At 39.2% G+C, this 19,497-nt stretch overlaps 2 protein-coding genes across 3 annotated transcripts in view; both read left to right on the plus strand.

Moving 5' to 3' along the window:
* The first annotated feature begins 1,054 nt into the window (after window positions 1-1,054).
* Window positions 1,055-2,850, plus strand: LOC117295546 (galanin receptor type 2-like). The gene is made up of 2 exons (XM_033778279.1): window positions 1,055-1,754; window positions 2,498-2,850. The coding sequence occupies exons 1-2, from the start codon at window positions 1,055-1,057 to the stop codon at window positions 2,848-2,850; spliced, it is 1,053 nt and encodes a 350-aa protein (XP_033634170.1).
* Window positions 2,851-6,762: 3,912 nt separating this feature from the next.
* The window catches only part of LOC117290893 (protein sel-1 homolog 1-like), a 61,183-nt gene continuing 48,448 nt past the window's right edge, over window positions 6,763-19,497 (plus strand). Inside the window, exons 1-11 of one of the 2 annotated variants that reach the window (XM_033772466.1) lie at window positions 6,763-7,151; window positions 8,457-10,019; window positions 10,408-10,491; window positions 10,686-10,746; window positions 11,412-11,574; window positions 12,670-12,783; window positions 13,470-13,551; window positions 14,709-14,863; window positions 15,441-15,497; window positions 16,164-16,232; window positions 16,873-17,013. In XM_033772466.1, coding sequence (XP_033628357.1) covers window positions 7,079-7,151; window positions 8,457-10,019; window positions 10,408-10,491; window positions 10,686-10,746; window positions 11,412-11,574; window positions 12,670-12,783; window positions 13,470-13,551; window positions 14,709-14,863; window positions 15,441-15,497; window positions 16,164-16,232; window positions 16,873-17,013 — 2,562 coding nt within the window. In that variant the 5' untranslated portion in view covers window positions 6,763-7,078. The remainder of the gene's footprint in view (window positions 7,152-8,456; window positions 10,020-10,407; window positions 10,492-10,685; window positions 10,747-11,411; window positions 11,575-12,669; window positions 12,784-13,469; window positions 13,552-14,708; window positions 14,864-15,440; window positions 15,498-16,163; window positions 16,233-16,872; window positions 17,014-19,497) is intronic. The other variant, XM_033772474.1, reaches the window with a different exon arrangement.

Here is a 19,497-nt window from a genome sequence, read left to right on the forward strand (position 1 = left end):
CAAGAAATGAATCAACCTGACGCCAAATCCTAACTAAAACGGTTTCAGGGTCAGCATAAACTAGAACGGTTTGGCCCCTATGAGACCCGGGCTCTGAGTCAATTCTAACCCGACAGTTTTAAGAGTGATGTGCTCCAAAGTCCCCGGAAAGTCAAGTTTCTCTAAAAGTACAAGCCCATAGTGAACCACTTTGTCCCCGACAAATCAAGACTTCTCTAAAAGAAATAAGGCATATACGGTGAACCCCTTTGTCCCCAGAATGTCAAGACTTCTCTAAAAGTAGACCTGTTCGGTGAACCCCTTTTTCTTAATTATTGAAATGCACTTGGGTCTTATTGATCATGGCCATAACAAATTACTGGATCGAGTGTCGACAAAAGACATTGTCGCCGTATGAAAATGCTTTTATATCCAGCACTTCTATTTAACTTTGATCAACCAAAGGCCTTGTTTACCAAGATACAAATATAGCACAGACAAAGACTTCGTTAACGGGGACTGATCCTCCAGGGTTACAGAAGACAAAACGACTTCCAAATTAAATTGTTTGTCAATACAGAACAAAAATTAAGCCTATGATGCTTACTACCATCAAGGGAAAATTGCATCGCGCTGGTCAAATTGTTTCTGATTAAACTAAAGTATTTTAGTCCAACCATTGATGTTTCGCCTTGATGGACTTGACTAGCGCTGACGAGCTGCGTTCTTGCATATGGTGTACTGATCACAAGATCACTGGGCAGGCCGGAGATGCAGTATGGCCTCGACTTGATAGATCGAAAGCCTTATTGAAAAAATCCTTTAAGCCAGTCGCTTGCTTTTAAAGATTGATCATTTCTCGAGCCATGACAGTCACACAATAATTATTCAGTCAGTGTCTACCGTTCGGAAACCGTTGGTATCGCTTGCTATTACGAACTCACTGATTATTTTCAAGAAGAATAAACTACCGCTGAATTGTGTATCACTTAGGCACCCCCTATCATCAATCGTGATTTTAGGGAGACTCCACTAACAGATCACTCCCGAATTGAGCTTTCTCTCAATATTCTTCATGGAGCAGCTTAACCTATCTGATGTTTCCCTTTTGGAAATACAAAATGATGGAGAAACAACAACGGGAGATGGCGATGGTTTTGGCAAATGTGTTATAGCTCTCTACTGCCTGATCAGCATGCTTGGTATCACTGGTAACTTACTGGTTGCCATCGTACTCCTCCGTGTGCCGTCCCTGCGGTCTAATACCAGTGATTTCTTGGTGCATCTCTCCATTGTAGATTTCACGATCTGTGCTCTGGTCATTCCGTATTTCCTAGCACCTAAGCCAAACCCTACTCCGAACCCTGGGTTTTTAGGTGTGGTGTGGTGTCGACTTTACAAGTCCGAGTTCCCGTTTTGGCTCTTCACGATGACGTCAGTCTTGGGTTTGACTGCGGTCAATTTGGAGCGCTATGTAGCCATCGTCTACCCACACAAATACAAGACAGTGTTCTCTAAACAAAATAAATATGCAGTTATTGCTGTCTGCTGGATGCTTGGAGGTATTACAAAGTTACAACATGTGATTTTGTACGAAGAAGATGAAGTTATTGGTTGTCACCGAGACGGCTGGTCTAGCGGGGGAGCCCAGGCGGTATTTGGGTTGTACACTTTCACTGTCAGCTTCTTTGCTCCATTCATTGTGATGATTCTTGCACAAGTGAAAGTTATCTCGACGCTGAACAGACAAGTGAAGGTGTTAACTGCTCGAACAGGTTAGTGAAAGATAAACTTTGTTGACGTTTGAGGTTTTTTTCGGAAATGAGCAAAACGTGGTTAATAGTGTTTTATAACCATGCTTTACTTGACGGAGCACATGCACACAAAATTCGTCGAAAGAAGAACAATAAAACACTAAAAAGTACGTGATCTTTGCAAAAGATTGCATAAATTGACATTAGAACCTTGAGCTCTGCGCCCAACCCCTCCCCCCCAAAAAAAATCATTTTCTTAAACACTTTAAAAACACTGTGGGTGGACGTGTGTAAGTCCACATAGTGTTTCAAGTCTCTTTATTATATTCTCGGCGGATCAGATTAATTTTTGAGGTCCTATTGTTGCTCTATTATTCCCTTTTGTGAAGAATTCCCATGTGGGGTCCATTATTTCATTGTATAAAAGACATACAGGACACTCTTCCGGTAAAACCACACCCACATCCACACTCCCCAGCCAGCCGTATAGGTGTGTAAACACCTGCAATCGTCGGAGACCTCCTATTATCAATTTGTTGTGTGTAATCCCTTTGGTTTTGCACACTCTCTTATTGGTCGCCTTTCTCCACCGACCAGCGACCATGATAATGTCCTCTTTTGATATGGGTTCCTGGTTTGAATGTGACTGCAAATAATACCCACACAAATATGGGCGTCCAATAATTGATGGATTTCAATTTTTTTTTTACAATCAACGTTCAACAATAAGTAACTGTGCATGATGATTTCACTGTTTATTGCAGCCACTTCAGGTTTAAATCCAAGCGACCAGCGTGAGATGTGGCAGCTCCGAGCCTCCCAAACCCTGGTGAAGACACTCCTGGCCTGCGTCATCACATTCGGTGTATGCTGGACTCCAAGTCATATCTGGTTCCTGCTCTTCAACTTCGGTGTTCCAATGGCCCCAGGTCGCCCTCCCCATCGTCTGACTATTATCTTAGCCGTTGGTAACTCCTGTGTGAATCCAGTCATTTACACAATGACCAACAAGCCGTTCCGTAAAGGGATCAGGGAGCTGTTTTCTAAGCAGTGGGGTTCGAACCAGGTGGTTGACGGTGTAGCGACCGGCACTGCGTCTGAGACCATTTCGGTTTAATTGCATATTGCGAACCGTTCATACATTAAAAGTGTATTTCTTTCGTAGAACACAGAGCAAGTAAAAAAGGGTAATATTTATAATCATTCAAACCAGGGGTGCGCTCTGTTCGCCATAAACGTGCGCAAATGATTTTTAGAAGACAATTTGCGGGCCGTATGTATATTTCTGTTGTTTTTGTACATTTTCAAGATAAAGACATAAGCATTTATTGTGGATTTGTTCAGTAGTTTGAATTTTTACTTGAGTTGGAGTGAAATTACTCCATGGGGGAACAATAAGTTCAAGCTTGCAATTTTGTGAAAGTAGTTTTATTAGTGAACCTTCGTTATTTATTTATAATAGCGTACTGTCGGAAATTTAGTTTGCTAATATTAATGTTTAAATATTCAGCCAGTCTTTTTAACAAACACTCACTCGAGCCGATCGTCCATCATTAGTTAAAGAGCAGTGTCACATTATTTTACGATTCGGGTGTTCTGGGTGGACATTTGGCGGCATTTTCGAGAAGCCAACACGCCCGTAGTTAATGTTTTCTTTAAAGAAAATGGCACCTAGATGGATGTAAAATACAAACGCACTATATTTTGTACAAATGATTTACGTTGTATGGTGCACCATTTCACATTCGGTTTCAGTTAACTTTGTGAAAGTTTGTATTAATTTTTAACCGGACCTATTGCCAGTAATAGACAGCTCACAAATAAATGGTTCAGTATATATATACTGTCTGGTCTGACAATACTTCAGACATTTTGTAACCGAGTCGAACTCTGACAGAAACGACTCGCCAACTTATGAGCCAGCCTTGTGGGCTGCCTGATTTGAACTACATTAATCATACTTCTGTTAAAATATGATGTATTTGTTATCATTGTAATTCGTCATTTGATTTTCAACCGTTCATATATTCTGGTTTTCATGAAAATAATAATAAAAAAAACTATTGATATTTTACAATGCAAACTGATGGAATACCACAAAGGGATAAACATAGTAGACATTATCGTTGAAAATACAAGAGGTTGGGGGGAACTGGGCCAGAGAACCTCGTGCCACTTGAGATTGGGAAAACAGGCCTGTTTTTTTTTTTTTGTTTTTTTTTTCGTTTTTGAAAGGGCATGCAGGAGCACCAAGGCATTTTCTCGTTGGTAACGGGAACCTTATGAGGTAATTTTGCTAGTTTCTAGTAAACTGGACCATTTCATGGACACAAAGGCATGCATTGGCCAGGGGCATGGGGCAATTGCCTTTATTGCGTCAGTGAATTAGAACCATGCCTGATAAATGATTCAGTTTGACGGTTTATTGATTCATAATAAAGCATTATTACTCAGATGTTTGACAGTCGATATGATCCATCATGAAAATTGATTGGACTATTTGTAATAAATTTAATAGGTCGGGGTCGGAGACTGGCGTTTGGACCCCATTACCCACCTTGCCCTCAGACACGGCCTACTATCATTATGTCTAATTGATGTATTGCCTTAATTAGAAACCCTGTATGCGATTACTCAGCTAACAATAAATAGGTTATCCATTTGGTTATCCTTATATAGCAATGTATGGTACATGTATCCCAATGGGGTCAATGTGTCTCTTTTCTACCCTTGAGATTTCTTCAAGTCCGTCTGAAGAATTCTACCAAGATCTAAATAGTGTTATCTCATGGAGAAAGAACGGAAACCATTAAATACGCATCAAATCATCTTACAACCACTCTATCACGGCCACATATTTTATGACATGTTAATACATCTGTATCAAGTCGAAACCTGTCTCCTCCCCCTCAGCACAAGGGCCTACATTGATGTATTGCCTTAATAAGAAACCTTTTTAACAAATACTCAGCTGAACAATTTATGAGACTATCCTCATACAGAGCAAGATACAACAGAGAGGTCAATTTGCTCTATGTTACCCTTGAAGATTCCCCCAGGGGCGTCTGAAATCTACCAAGATCAATAATTATTGCCACCCAAGGGAGTAGAAAGGATATTATTTGATTCATCATCAAATCCTCTTGTATTATATTCACCCATTCTATCACTTCCGCATAATATATTGTATAATAATAATCCAGGGAGTGCACATGCTTAGGTGACAGTTTTTTCTTTATACTTTTGCCTTACCCTGGATGGATGGCCCCTGCCAACAAAGAGTTATGTCCGAAGATTGAAATAAAATAAATAAAAAATAATAATGCAATTATAAAGGTGGGTTGTTTTTTTGTTTGGATGATCTTCCTTTCAAAGGAAACTCGGCAAACTCACACAAAGGAACATAAACACTATAGCCTTGACTTTATCCTTCATTTGTAGTTCGGATGAAAGTGTCATTGCAATAATTTACGTTTAATGTGATAATACAGAATAATAATAATTAACCAAATAAAATCAAATCAGTAACTTTTAACTTGGGGGGGGGGGGGTCAAGGCAAAGACATTGATGTACATTTTTTCCCCAAGTCATATCTGGGCAGGTGGCAAACTAGTTCTGAGTGGTGGGGTGGGGGCGGGGCTTGTGCCATTTGATAGAGTGCAAGGTGGACTTTAGAGATGGGGGTGATTTCAAATTCACTACCAAATGGAAAATAAGAACAAAATGAAAAAGGGAACATAACAGGTTCGCCATAGAGAAAATCTAAAGACTGGGTCTGCTCTAATAATAATAGTAATGGCTTATTATACTGCGCTCAGGTCCATCACGCACTGACGCTCATGGCGCTCCAACATTATTACCCCTCTACAATTAATTTTGCGGGGGAAAACAAGTATGGGTTACCAGGGACAACTGACAAGGGATAAAATCTTTTCAAGGCTTTGCAATGTATGGTTTACTCTGCACTTGCCGCACCCCGAATGCACGCACAGATGTTAGGGTGCCATTATTGGTTCCCCCCAATCCTTCTTGGTTTTAGAAACAATGTTTTGCCATGCAAGTTTGTCTTAGGGCTAGGCGCTCCGTGATCCGTACAAGTTTTCAAGCCACTCTACTCACCTCGGTACAATACTTTGTTCCCTATTACTTTATAATAAATTACAATACTGACACAGTGAATTTTAATTTCTGCACTGATGAAATTAAAATCCACAAACTGATTTAATCATTGAGGAAACCCACAGAAATTTAAAGGATAAAAGAAACACATACTCTTACAATGTTAATGGCGCCCTCTTGTGTTGCATCAAACGCCCGTACGTGACGTAAGCTTTTTGTGTGTTTTGATTGGTCCATAGTGCCGGTGTGTCGCCCATGCGCGTTGTCCATGCCGTGCGTTACCCGGAAAATAAATTTAATTTATTAGGCCTAACTCTTTTTCGGCAAAAATGGGATAAAATGTGCATTCAGATCCAAAGGTACAAGAGTGTGTATACATCTATAGCTCAGCGAAAGTGGTTTTCGAAGAACTAAATTGAAAACAAAACTGAACTAAATTTAAAAATAAACATGGCATACAAATTATCAAAGTCAAACACATTGGTGATGTGAACAGTTTCACTTTTACTCTAGGTTTAACAGCCCTTCTTTCGGTCATAGCATTTAAAAACACGCCATACACACTCAGATAGGTTTTACTTACCCCGTCCACAAGGTTTACATCAAGCTGGAATGTAGGAGATAAGCTTCAACGATTTTCTCGAACTTCCTTTTGTCGTGAGTTGAAAAAAAATAAACACACCGTTAAACAACAAGCCCGCCCTCTGTAGGAACGTACGGTGATAGTCAGGTTGCATTCACTGTTCTAGGTACAAGACTGTATAACTGCTATATGTGGCAGTAGTTGATTGGCCAAATAATTTTAGGAGCTCCATAGCGTGCGTACAGCATTGACCAATGAAACGAGATGTTATATAGCATTTAGGTAAGAGTGAAAAGTACACATCTGGCACTTTTGCAGTGCAAAATCTTGTCTGCAACATTTTCTGACAGTGTTTATGTGTGTAAGCTCGTCGGACTCAATATTTGCTGGGGGATAAAACCCCAAAACATTTAGGCAAATTGTTTCACCATTCATTGCCTGAAATGATACAAACAAGTGCATGGAGTACAGTGCTTTTGGTATGAATTTGATACGTTGCAGGAGGTTATTTGACAGCCAAATACGTCAAGTCTAAAAAAAGAAAAAGGGTTTTTTTCAGTTCCTGTTTTCGTTCTGACGACACAAACTGACAATTGTTATGTAAGCTGAGCTACACTCTTGCTGATAGAAAACAAGATCATTATGAAAAGCCGAGTATTAGTACGGAGATTAACTGTTGCCTGGCTGTGTTGCCTTTTGTCTTGTGGTGGTTCTGGTAAGTTAAATTTTACTATGATTTTGTAAACAATTAAATAAATAAAAATATACATGAGAAACAGAAACATGACACAGAAGGAAGGGGAGGGGTAATTTTGGAAAGGCAAGATATTAGATAATCATTATGTAGGCCCCCCTATTGTAAATTCATTGTTAGTGGCAAGGAAGTGGGGAGGATGGAGGATGTATTCACAGAATGATTAACATTTTGAAATGTCATTACAATATCTAGCTGACTAGTCATTGAATAATTTGTGCAGACTTCACTTTGCTTTGGGGGCCTTTGCAATTAACAAAATAATGTTTCCCTCTCACATTGCATGCTCACTCACTCAGTCTCAGCTCAGCTCAGTCATGTCACTTGTGAAGAAGTCCGGTTCGTACTGAAAATTTGGGATAACTTTCCGTATGGTGCCACCACTTAACTTAATCACTCATTTTTACAAAAAGGGATATTTCATTGAGGTAAATTAGATACTATATTATTTCATATCAAATGAAAAAGTGGTGGTGCCATACGGAAACTTTTCCCAAATTTGACAGGAATTTGACAACTCTGTTTTTGCAGCGATACTCCCAAGAGAGTTGAGCACAACTCAATCGCTGCGAAATATTTGTTGAGAATATGTCACGTCAACATTCATCGCATTCGCAGTGAGGAAGTATGAACCGGGCTTCACTCAGTCAGGCTCAATTAAATATAGGCCCTATCATTTATTTCAGGTTATTAGGCCCTATGTTTTTTATGTAGTTCGACACTGGTCTGCTGGACACTAATTGGTAATTGTCAAAGACCAGTCTTCTCACTTGGTGCATCTTAACAGCAACAGCAATCCTGTGAAAATTTTAGCTCAATTGGTCGCCGAAGTTGCAAGATAACTATAAAAGAAGGTTGTGTGCTTTCAGATGCTCCATTTCGAGACCTCAAAAACTAATTCTGAGTTCTCAAAATCAAATTCGTAGAAAATTACTTATTTCTCGAAACTTCATTTCTCACAATGTTTTATACTACCACCTCTCCCCATTACTCATTACCAAGTAAAGTTTTATGGTAATTTTGAGTAATGACCTTAGTGTCCACTGCCTTTAAACAAGAGCACACCAAAAACTTAAAGTGCTGTGTTCTTTGTTCTCACAGTTTAGTGATGATGTAACAATACAAAATCTCCATGGCAATACTGACAACTCATCTTAGATTTCAAAGATGAATCTTCATGTTTTTTAGAAATAAAACTCTGAAGTGGTGGAAAGCCGGGTTTGATCTCATCTTTATAAATAAAATCATTAAAACATTTGTTTATAGGTGCTGAGCAAATTCTCAAAGATGAAGGTGGTAATAATGGAGAGCCGGTACTGAACAGCGAGGTAAAAGATAACCAGCATCCTGGAGCGATGCAGCCAGGGTCAGCAACCCAGCAACCCAAGCATCAACAGGAGATTTATAGAACAGGGGAGAGTGCCCCCAGGAACCCTGCTAGCAACCAAGCAGATGTTAGCGGAAATATTAATGAACCTGTTACAAGAAATTTAAACCAGGAAACTGTGAATGTAGAAAGAACTACCAATATCAACCATCAACAGAAGCCCCAAGAAAATGTGCTTCAACAGGGCAATGTCAACCACCCTTCTCATCAAGTACACCAACACCAGTCTGGTTCCCAAACTCCACAGCAACAAACAAGGACTCCACAGGAAACGTTGCACACCCAGCAGCAGCAGCAGCAAGGTGAGGTGGATCAAAGAGTAGCAGCATCACAGCAGGCTTCCCAAGTCCCATCAAACTTACCACCAACAGAGAATGTTCACTCTTCCAATGAACCAGCTCAGTCGAACAACCAACAGGTTAGGACAGATCTGCAATCTGACGACCCATCCACCCAAACTGTGCAATCTGACTCACAGAGGAGCAGTAATTCACAACAGGATATCTTGGACCCAGAGACAATTAAACAGCTTAAAGATGAATCTGAGGAAAAGCTAAGACAGCTTCAGCTTAAGCTCAAACAACAGCAAATATTGAACCACCAAAAACAACAACAGCAACAGCAACAACATCAGCAACATGCTCACCATCAACAACAGCATGCACACCATCCTCAACAGTCTCAACAACCTATTGCACAGCAGCAGCAGCAACCACCACAAGGACAACCACCAAATCAACAGCAGCAAATGCCACAGACACAACATGTTGTACCACCGCAGCAACATCAAAATCATCAGCAGCAACAAGTGCAGCAGCAACAAGCACAGCAACAAGTGCAGCAGCAACAAGCACAGCAACAAGCACAGCAACAAGCACAGGAACAAGCACTGCAGCAACTTCGTCAGCAGCGACAGGCACAGCAACAGACTCAGCAGCAACATCGTCAGCAGCAACAAGCACAGCAGCAAGCACAGCAACAAGCACAGCAGCAAGCACAGCAGCAAGCACAGCAGCAAGCACAGCAGCAACACACTTTCCAACAGCAGCAACAAGGGCTTCATCACCCTCCACAGCAACAAGGGCAAGCACAGAACCAACAGCAGCAGCCCAATCAACACCAAGTTCCACAACAGCAACCACCACCAGTTCAACAACAGCTGGATCCAGTTTTACAACAGCAGTATCAGCAGCAACAACAACAAGCACAGCAACTTCAAAGGCAGCAACAACAGCAGCAAGGAGTTCCACAGCAGCCTAGGCAGCAACCTACCACACCAACAGGACAAAGACAGCAGCAAGCCCAGCCTGTCCAACCAACACAGCAACCCCAGAGTAGAGCAACAGAAAAAGACAAGAAGAGTGACATTATAACTGACGACTTTGCCCCAATGCCACTGGCAGCTCCACCTCTACGCCAACCTGCCATGAAGGTTGTTGAAGGTACTAAAAAAAAATTGAATTATAAGACATCACAATTGATACAAATTTAACAATAGCTGTCTGTTAAATACTCTTGCCCCCGTTTGTTTATTATTTTCCTCTTAACCTGTTAACAGGAGATTATTTTTCTCTTAACCGGAGGAAAATAGTAGACAAACAGGGGCGAGAGCTGCATGGTTACCAAAAACTTGTCAATCTTTCCCTTACGATTCACAGTGAAGAAAGCCTCTTTTGGTATGGGCAAGATGGTACGGGCTTACTCCGTGGTGTAGCTCGTATTTAAGGAAAAAAAGGAAATATTTATTTAGCAATTTACTTGTAAATACAAAACAGAGTGCTTTTGTCATCTTAACAATTTCCTTTTAAAGATTGTATAGTTATTTTTCAGATGGAATTTCTGTGTTTTCAGATGACGAGGCCCTCTTTGGGAAGAAACCAACAGATCCAAAGGAAGCTGATTTATGGGATCGAGGTGAGTTTTTTATTGTTGTGTTACCATCGTGAAAGGGCACCTGTATATTTCTACTTGACCATTTCAAAGGGCACCAAGGCCCTGGGGCATAAAAGCGATTGCCTCTGTTCTCTCCATGATGTATGAGGCCTGCTGTTTTCTGTGATTCATTTTAAAACTTGTGTTTACTGTCAGCTTGTCTTTTTATGTTTCAGCTAATAAGATATACAAGGACACATTACCACTCCTCAGTGGAAGCAAGGATATGATCAAGCAGTAAGTACAAAAATATTGGATGGTTTAAAAAAATATTGGACGGTTTCATTGAATCTCTTTCTGTTGTGATAGAGGAGAAGAGTTTTCCGTTGTGCCAGATTGCATTTACGTGAAACATAAGTTTTTAGACATGATTAGAGCGTCAAAAGGATGTACATAATGAAAATGGACAACGACATTGTTGTGAGATTGTCTTTTACACTTTATAAGACTTCTTGTTCATCTGGAGGGTTTCCCATAGTTGGGCACTAACATCGTTTGTGTATTCTATGGGAAATCCTTTAGTTGGACAGATATGGGTCAATGATAAGTGTATATTTATTTGTATTTATTTATTTATTTATGTATTTATTTCATTTCTTGTGTAGATCAAAAGTACAACAATTAAGTGTCCTGGATTGTTTTTCATTCATGTTTCATTCATAAAACAAATTTACATTAATAAAACAAAACCACTGATGAATGAAAATTAATAGTCAGACAGTACAACAGGCAAAGTACACTTCCTTCTTTGCCATACTTTTAAAACTCATATATTTCATTGTTTTTGCCCTTCCCCCAGGGTATGGGGTTTGTTGTGCTTTTGGCATAACAATAAATGCAATTCACAAGGTATATGTTTACTATTATAATTGTTTTTTCCCCATCCATCTCATTGTTAACAGGGGTTACTTGTTACTTCGAGATGCAGCTTACATCAACCAAACCAAGTCCCAGGAGCTGACGGCATACGCCTATCTCTTTGGCAACCATCTCCCAATGAATCTGACTGGTTCCAAAGACATGTTCCAAAGACTTACTAACAAGGGTTACCCAAAGGGCCAAACGGTAAATATACAAATCTACAAGGCCTTGATATCTATAAGCAGGTCTGAAATTTAACACTGGGCCCCAGGGCTGAGACAATTGAAATAAGCTTCGGGCCAGTAAACTAACCACTGTACAAGTCCAAGGGTCTTGTGATTAACATTAAACTTTGCTGTATTTGTCATTTAAAGGCAGTGGACACTATTGGTAATTACTCAAAATAATTATTAGCATAAAACTTTACTTGGTAACGAGTATTGGGGAGAGGTTGGTAGTATAAAACATTGTGAGAAACGGCTCCCACTGAAGTGGAGTAGTTTTCGAGAAAGAAGTAATTTTCCATGAGTTTAATTTCGAGAACTCAGATTTAGAATTAGAGGTCTCGAAATCAAGCATCTAAAAGCACACAACTTTGTGTGACAAGGGTGATTTTTCTTTCATAATTATCTCGCCACTTTGATGACCGATTGAGCTCAAATTTTCACTGGTTTGTTATTTATGCATATTTTGAGATACGCCAAGTGAGAAGACTGGTCTTTGACAATTACTAATAGTGTCCGTCTTTAAACAGATAAATACAAGTATTTTCAATTCTATTTAAGATTGAAGGAACCCATGAAAAAAAATTGATAAATCTTCTCTGTGTCCTCGATCCAAAAATAGCTCAAATGGGAAACTACAAGTAAGAAGTTAGCAATCTTTCATGTTGGTTCCGGTCTTGTAAGAAATTCTCTGGTCTAGTAAAAGTTTAAGGCTAGTGTTAAAACAAGTGTGACCTTACACATTCTTTGGCTTTTCTGGCAGGCAAGATACTGCACTGGTCATATGGGAAAGTTTATCATAATTTCAACATAAAAGTAAAAGTTATGAAAGTAAAAGCTGGACAAGTTTCATCGTATCTAAAGTTGATAATAATTAAACAGTGCCATCTCCTTAAGATATAAGATTTTATGTTTTCTTCAATTAGGCTGTGTACAAATCGTGCCAACAGGAAGTCCAGGCTTGACAGCTCTTTTCTAAACATGTGACATGTGATGTCACAGGTCACATTGTCTAGTAGGTCGGTAAAACCTATGTGGAGATGATGTTGATTGATTTATTGATTTTTGTCCACAGGGTTTGGGATTTCTGTATGCCAATGGCATAGTTTTCAACTCTAGCCAGGCTAAAGCGTTGGTCTATTACACGTTTGCTGCCCTCGGTGGGGACCCGCATGCCCAGATGATTTTGGTAAGTTTGATTGTTTCAATGTCTCGTATGTTTCACTAAAATTCAGGTCAGGTGAGAAGCTATCCATGACTATAGACAAAGTATGGTACCAGACGTCAATTTCACCAAACTCTTCCTAACTTGGCATAAATCCTAGGATTTAGGACGATTTAAGTTCTGTATCCTTAAACATTAGGACGCATTGAACCCATCTTAAGTTAGGACGAACTTCTTGTCCTAACTCTTGTCCGGCACCACAGCAAGTGCCCTATGCTTTGACTGTTGTGCCCTTTTCAAAGTCCCAAAACAAAAACAAACATTTTCCTCAAAGAAGTGCGCCTTACCAGAAGAAAATTGCTATGGCCCTTCAAAAATTCAATGCATGTTGTACCCCAAAACAAAAAGGGTCATTTGTTCAAGCGAAGCTTTGGCTTTGCGTTCAGTATTGTCCCCGTCCTCCTGTTTGAAGTTCAAGTACCAAAACTGTTCAATTTCCAAATTGTTGACAGATCTCAATCCGAAAGGCTTGGCCTAATGTTCACGGGCTTGAGTTGTGCAACAGGCTTGGTTTAGTGTTTAGAGTTGCATTAACTTGCCTTTAGAAACTATTTTGTACCCACAGCTCTCAATTAATGTTACCAAGTATGTTTTTATGCTAACAAATAGTGTCTAGTGTCTTTAACATTAAGTGTGTTTTGTGTCCATAGGGATACCGTTATTGGTCAGGTATTGGTGTGAATCAACACTGCGAGACAGCGCTGACATACTACAGAAAAGTAGCCAACCGGGGTGAGTAGCTTATGATTGGTCTCATTAAAAAATGCCTAACTTTGGCCAAGATAGGCAACCTACTTGAAACCACTCATTTGTGGATTAGTTAAGTTAGGCAAATTAAAAAAACAGCAACTGTAAGTCACATGATTTTTATTTTTGTATTAGCAAGTATTGCCACCGAAGTTGTTCACTGATGACTATATTTATATTTGATGTGTAGTGGCAGATAAAGTACCCCACAGCGGTGGTAGTAAGGTTAAGCATATTCATCAGTATACTTGCTAGACCACTGACTGTCTATTGTCAGTTGGCAGATAAATTATCCCACAGCGGTGGTTGTATGGTTCAGCGTATTGGTCAGTAAGATTACTTTGACCACTGACTGTCTATTTATCTTTGATGTGCAATGGCAGATAAAGTATCCCACAGCGGTGGTAGTATAAAGACAGCAAAAAAAGTAACGCAGCTGTTGTAAAAGCACATATAATTTTAAATTGTTACTTGATTCTAAAAAAAAAATTACCAGGAGATGGACAATTTAATTATGGTGATTTTGACACCATGTTTGTAACAATCGGGTCGAGTATTGTTGTCGCGGTATGTGCTTACTGTGAAAGGTGCCCATTTCAATTGTTGCAGTAACTCCTATTGACATGATTAATCTCTCCTCTGGTTCAGCGTGAAGCTAATAGCGGAAATTTTTTGAAAAGCTGCTCTTGTCAATAGGAGTTACTGCAACAATGGAAATGGGCACTTTTCATAGGAGTTACTGCAACAATGGAAATGGGCACTTTTCACCTGTAAGCACATACCACGACGAACAAGGTGTCAAAATCACCCTAATCAAATTGTCTGTCTCCTGTTTTTTTTTCATTTTTAGAATACGAGTAACAATTTAAAAATCAAATGTGCTTTTACAACAGCTGCGTTACTTTTTGTCTGTCTTTAGTTCAGCGTATCTTTGATGTACAATGGCAGACAAAGTATCCCACAGCGGTGGTTGTATGGTTCAGCGTATTCCTCAGTAATATTACTTTGACCACTGACTGTCTATTTATACTTGATGTGCAATGGCAGATAAAGTATCCCATAGTGGTGGTAGTATAGTTCAGCATATTCATTAGTAATATTACTTGCTAGGCCACTGACTATCTATTTATTTTGATGTGTAGTGGCAGATAAAGTATCCCATAGTGGTGGTAGTGTAGTCCAGCGTATTCGTCTGTTTGATGAAGAGGACAGTAGCGGACCTAATGGAGGAACTCTAGATGAAGACTTGATCCAGTACTACCAGTTCCTGGCAGATAAAGGAGATACTCAGGCACAGGTTAGACTTATACTCCAAACATCCCTGCTTGTTACATTATAAGCCATTCACATTCATTCAGAACTTTGTATGGGTGTAAACCGTCTCTTAAATAACTATGCAAAGCTTGCCCTGAATCATGTGACGTAGCAACTGTCTCAAGGAATTCAAATGTAAGCGGTAACTTGTGATCAAACACGTCATTGTACCAGACTTTATTCAAATCTAAACCCCAATGGCTGATGGCCTCTGTTACCAGAAATCAGTAAGACTTATATTATTTTAATTCTGGCCTTGCACACAACAAAATCATTTCAAAGTTTTTGTAAAATGTTTGTGTTTATCTTCCTTTATACATATTATTTATAATGTAAAACATATTGAGGCTTGCGAAAGGCAATCTGTAAATCCATCAATAATATTACTATTCTAACCTTTCCTAGCAATTAAGATTGTTAAGATTGCTATATTAGATTCCACATCTTAAGAACAATCTTAGCTCTTTTTGAAATCAAGCTCTTGTTTCTGGTGTAACTTCACAGAGATATTTTCACGGTGTTAGAACGAACATCACTTATTTGCTTACTTGTATTTTCAGGTTGGATTGGGCCAGTTGAACTATCAAGGAGGACGCGGTGTGAATCAGAACCATATGGTGAGCAGCCCCCGCCTTTTCTTTCTAGCTCTCTCTTTTCCGTAACCCATTCTACCTAAGTTAGTCTAATCCTGCCCTTCCAACATTTATTTGTTCTGTTCACTTGAGAAAAATCCTATAGGCCTTTTTGAGATATGGCGGACATGCTAAAGCACTGTAAGGTTTGGGTAAATTTGTGTGTATACACCCAAACCAAACGGTACACTCCTATCACGTCCGCCATACCTCAAAAAGGCTTATTCCTCAAGGCTGTATAAAACATTGTGTGGACTTGTGGAAGTACGCATAGTGTTTCAAGTCCCTACTAGAGTTTTTTTTCATGTCGACACTTTGTATGAAGCATTAAAACACACTCACGTGTGTGTAAACACCTGCAATCATGGACCCTCCTTTGTTCAACTGTTTGTGATAGCAACAGTGAACCTATTGTCCCTTTTGTTATAGGTGCCCGGTTTGAGTGTGGATACTTACCCACACACACACACACAACATTGTAGTGTGTCCTTGAATTTTGTGCGGGTGTGAACATGACATCCACCACACGAAGTTGACAGTGAAAGTACATTTTATTTTCTTCGGCAACCTTTCGGTAGTTTGCGATAACATTTCTTGATGTAGTTTGAAAAGAAACTTAACAACATTATTTTTTGTTGTTCTGTCATGCAGAGAGCCTTTGAGTATTTCACCCAGGCTGCAGAAGCTGGTGATGCAACTGCACAGGCATTCTTAGGAAAGGTAAGTGAGCTACATGTAAAAGCAGTAAACCTGAAAATAAACCAATCTTTCCTTGTTTTGATGAACTAATTTAAAATTCTCCCTGATTATGGAACGTTTTTCCATGTTATATCAAATGTATATGTGATGTGATCAAGCTAAATGTGTCATTTGTCAACCCTTGTCAATTTTTTATATTTTTAAATCTTTTTGAAAGAAGTACAGTCTCAGCTTAAAGGATATGAAAACCCCATGTTGATACCACCTTTGGTTCAAAAGTTATGGAAGTTGAAACACCAAGAGATGTATACACCCATGTCGACCTATTTTGGCCTGTTATTCAATAATGCATTTACCGACAAGTGACTCATTTAGCTTGAAGTATTACATATATGATTTGAGGCATTGCATGGTGAGGTACCAATATATATTTGGTTTGATTTTGGTTTATGGTGTTATCGCAAACCAACATATATGAATAGTAATTCTACATACACGTATCTCCCTGATTTGTGAACAGAATCTCTCTGATGCAAATGTTGGCAGCACTGCATAGGTGGTCAACTGCACTCATACCCCCTTTTCTTACCAGCGGTGACTTAAGTCGACTGCACCCATACCCTGTTTTGTTTACTCATTGTGTACTATCTTTATTTGGTAGATGTACTCTGAAGGAAGCCCTATTGTGAAGCAGAACAACCACACAGCTTTTCAGTATTTCAAGAGAGCAGCTGAACAGAGTAACCCTGTTGGACAGAGCGGATTAGGATTGATGTACATGTATGGAAGAGGAACTGACCAGGTAGGCAATTTGATTCCCAAATTACAACTAAGATTGTGCTGGCGCAATTTCATGGCTCTTCTTCAAAGAGTCAGCACTTACGGATGTAGGGAATTCCGCGCTTACGTCAAGCGTATTTCATGGGTTTGCAAGGAATTGTTGCTTGTGCGCAGCCGCTCTCCATAATACAAGGCATTCTTCGCTTAGACAGCTGGCGGGTGTTTCTTAGGGATTTAAAAGGGTGTTTCTTGGATTTAAAAGAGTGTTTCTTGGTTGATAGGGTTTTTCTGCACAATTGTCTACAAGTGGTAATCTTTGATTCCAATTAATCTTATTTTATTTTTGTCCCTGCCTTTATACCACTATTATTTGAGGTAGTTTTCAAAAAGCTTTTAATTTCATAGTAAATGTGGTGAGATGGGGATACTGAATACTTGGATCTTTTAATTAAACCAACAAAGTGCAAAAGTATGACATTGTATCCTGTGCATCAATCATTTTTAATAATCACTTGCAAGTTGGTTACAGACAATAACAAGGTTCAATTAATGACCAGCTGGGACCAAATCCATGGCTCTGCTTATGCAGATTTCTACGCAGTAAGCAGAGCCATGCAATTCGACCCAGATTCACAACTCTGTTTGTAAACAATAAATACATGAATGAGTAGGTATACAAATATCACATTTAATGATGAGTAGGGTTAGCATGGGTTGCTACATTAAACAGCCCACTCCAAATTATGTCTTTGTTCCGCTTTTTTACCAATCTTTGTAACATATTATATTATATATTAATTTAATGTTTATATAATTTAATAAACATATATTAATAAATATATTAAGTCATTATTACTTTCTTTTAATCAACAGAGCCCCTCTGCTCAGCACCCTTCTTGATCCCAAATGAGATCCAACAAATGAACAAATGAATGGTTTGATACATAAAAAGCCCCCTCCAAATTATGTATTTGTCCCACTTGCCCCCCCCCCCCCCACACACTACTAGCCTTGTCAGTCATTATCGATTACAGATCACAGGAATTACAGATGAGAAATTTTTACCAACTTTCTACTCTTCCTTTTCACTTTCTTTTCACTGTCCACAACTTTCTTGTTAAACAAGCTCTTGTTATAAAACTTCACTGCAGCATGCAACCTAATTCTCACAAAAAATGAGATGAACGATGTTACCCTTTCACTACTGCACAAATCAAGATGAAGGTTATTATTGGTCAAACCAATATGGATTCTTTCTACAATCCTTTTGCCGATGGCATTGATGTGGAAATAATCATTAAAACATTTGACAAATACTTTCTCACATACAACAACAAAGTCAGAAAAATTGTCACTAGGAACAGTTAAACCACCAAAATCCGATTCCTCAACAGAGTAGGCCTTATAATTTAATAGTAGTTCAGATGGATCTTCCATGAATGCATACTTGCCCGACAATAGCGGGCGCCCTTCCATGCTCCCGCCATTTTGCGTTTCACGGTTGCGCACTAAGTGTCCTATCTTCCTTTTATAGTATCTTTGCTATAACACTGAAATTAAAATTGCTTAATATCAGTGTTGTAACCACGGTAGGCGGTGCGGGGGGGGGGGGGGCCTGCCCAGAACAAAGAAAAAATTTGCGCAGCACTCTGAGCAAAATACACTGTGCCGTCCAGCACAGATTTCACCCAGATTGCACTTCAGCAATGATAGCACCATATCTAGACATGAATAATTTTGGTGAGCCACTCGCCTTTGGTTGACTAAATTGGATTTAGAGCACACTACTAAAATTGGTCTAGCTTACAACACTGCTTAGTATATTTTTTAGTTACTTATAGATTGAAAGTTTAGGAAGTTTCAAAGATAAGATGGTTTGAGTCTGACCGAAGAGTGCTATCACTCTAAGACGGTTCTCTTCAGTGCACCGGGAAGTGTCATACCCTGAAGGTTAATCCTGTCCACTGACCAACCTGTTGGGTAGTTTAACACCTTACTGACTCCACAAATTGAATTCTCATTGCGGCTGGTAAACATCCCCTTGGGTAGAAATATTACCTTTGTCTGTCCGGAAGGAGGGAGGGACACAGGGGGATTTGCACTTTAGCCTTTTGGTTATTATTGATTTATAGCCAGCAGATAGATCGATGGATGATCAATTTGATCAATACATTAAACTCAACCACCTACATGTATACATTTTACAACAAGAAAATTTGATCCTTGTGGAAAATTACTCTACAGAGAATTATATGCCTTGTTCCCTTGCCCTTTTTAAAACAAAGCATACACCTGTACAGGCCTGTACTACTCTGTAGAGATTACTCTTTGGAGAATTACTCATAGAGTGAATTTTACGACAGAATTATTCAACACAGAAATACTGTGCAGATAACTACTCTACAGAGAGTTACTTTTTACTCTAGATAGAATTACTCTACAATTAATCACTCTACAATTATTTACTCATAAAGTGAATTACTTGACAATAAATGTCATGTACATG

Source organism: Asterias rubens, chromosome 1 (assembly GCF_902459465.1).
Source record: "Asterias rubens chromosome 1, eAstRub1.3, whole genome shotgun sequence".
NCBI classification, from domain to species: Eukaryota; Metazoa; Echinodermata; class Asteroidea; order Forcipulatida; family Asteriidae; genus Asterias; species Asterias rubens.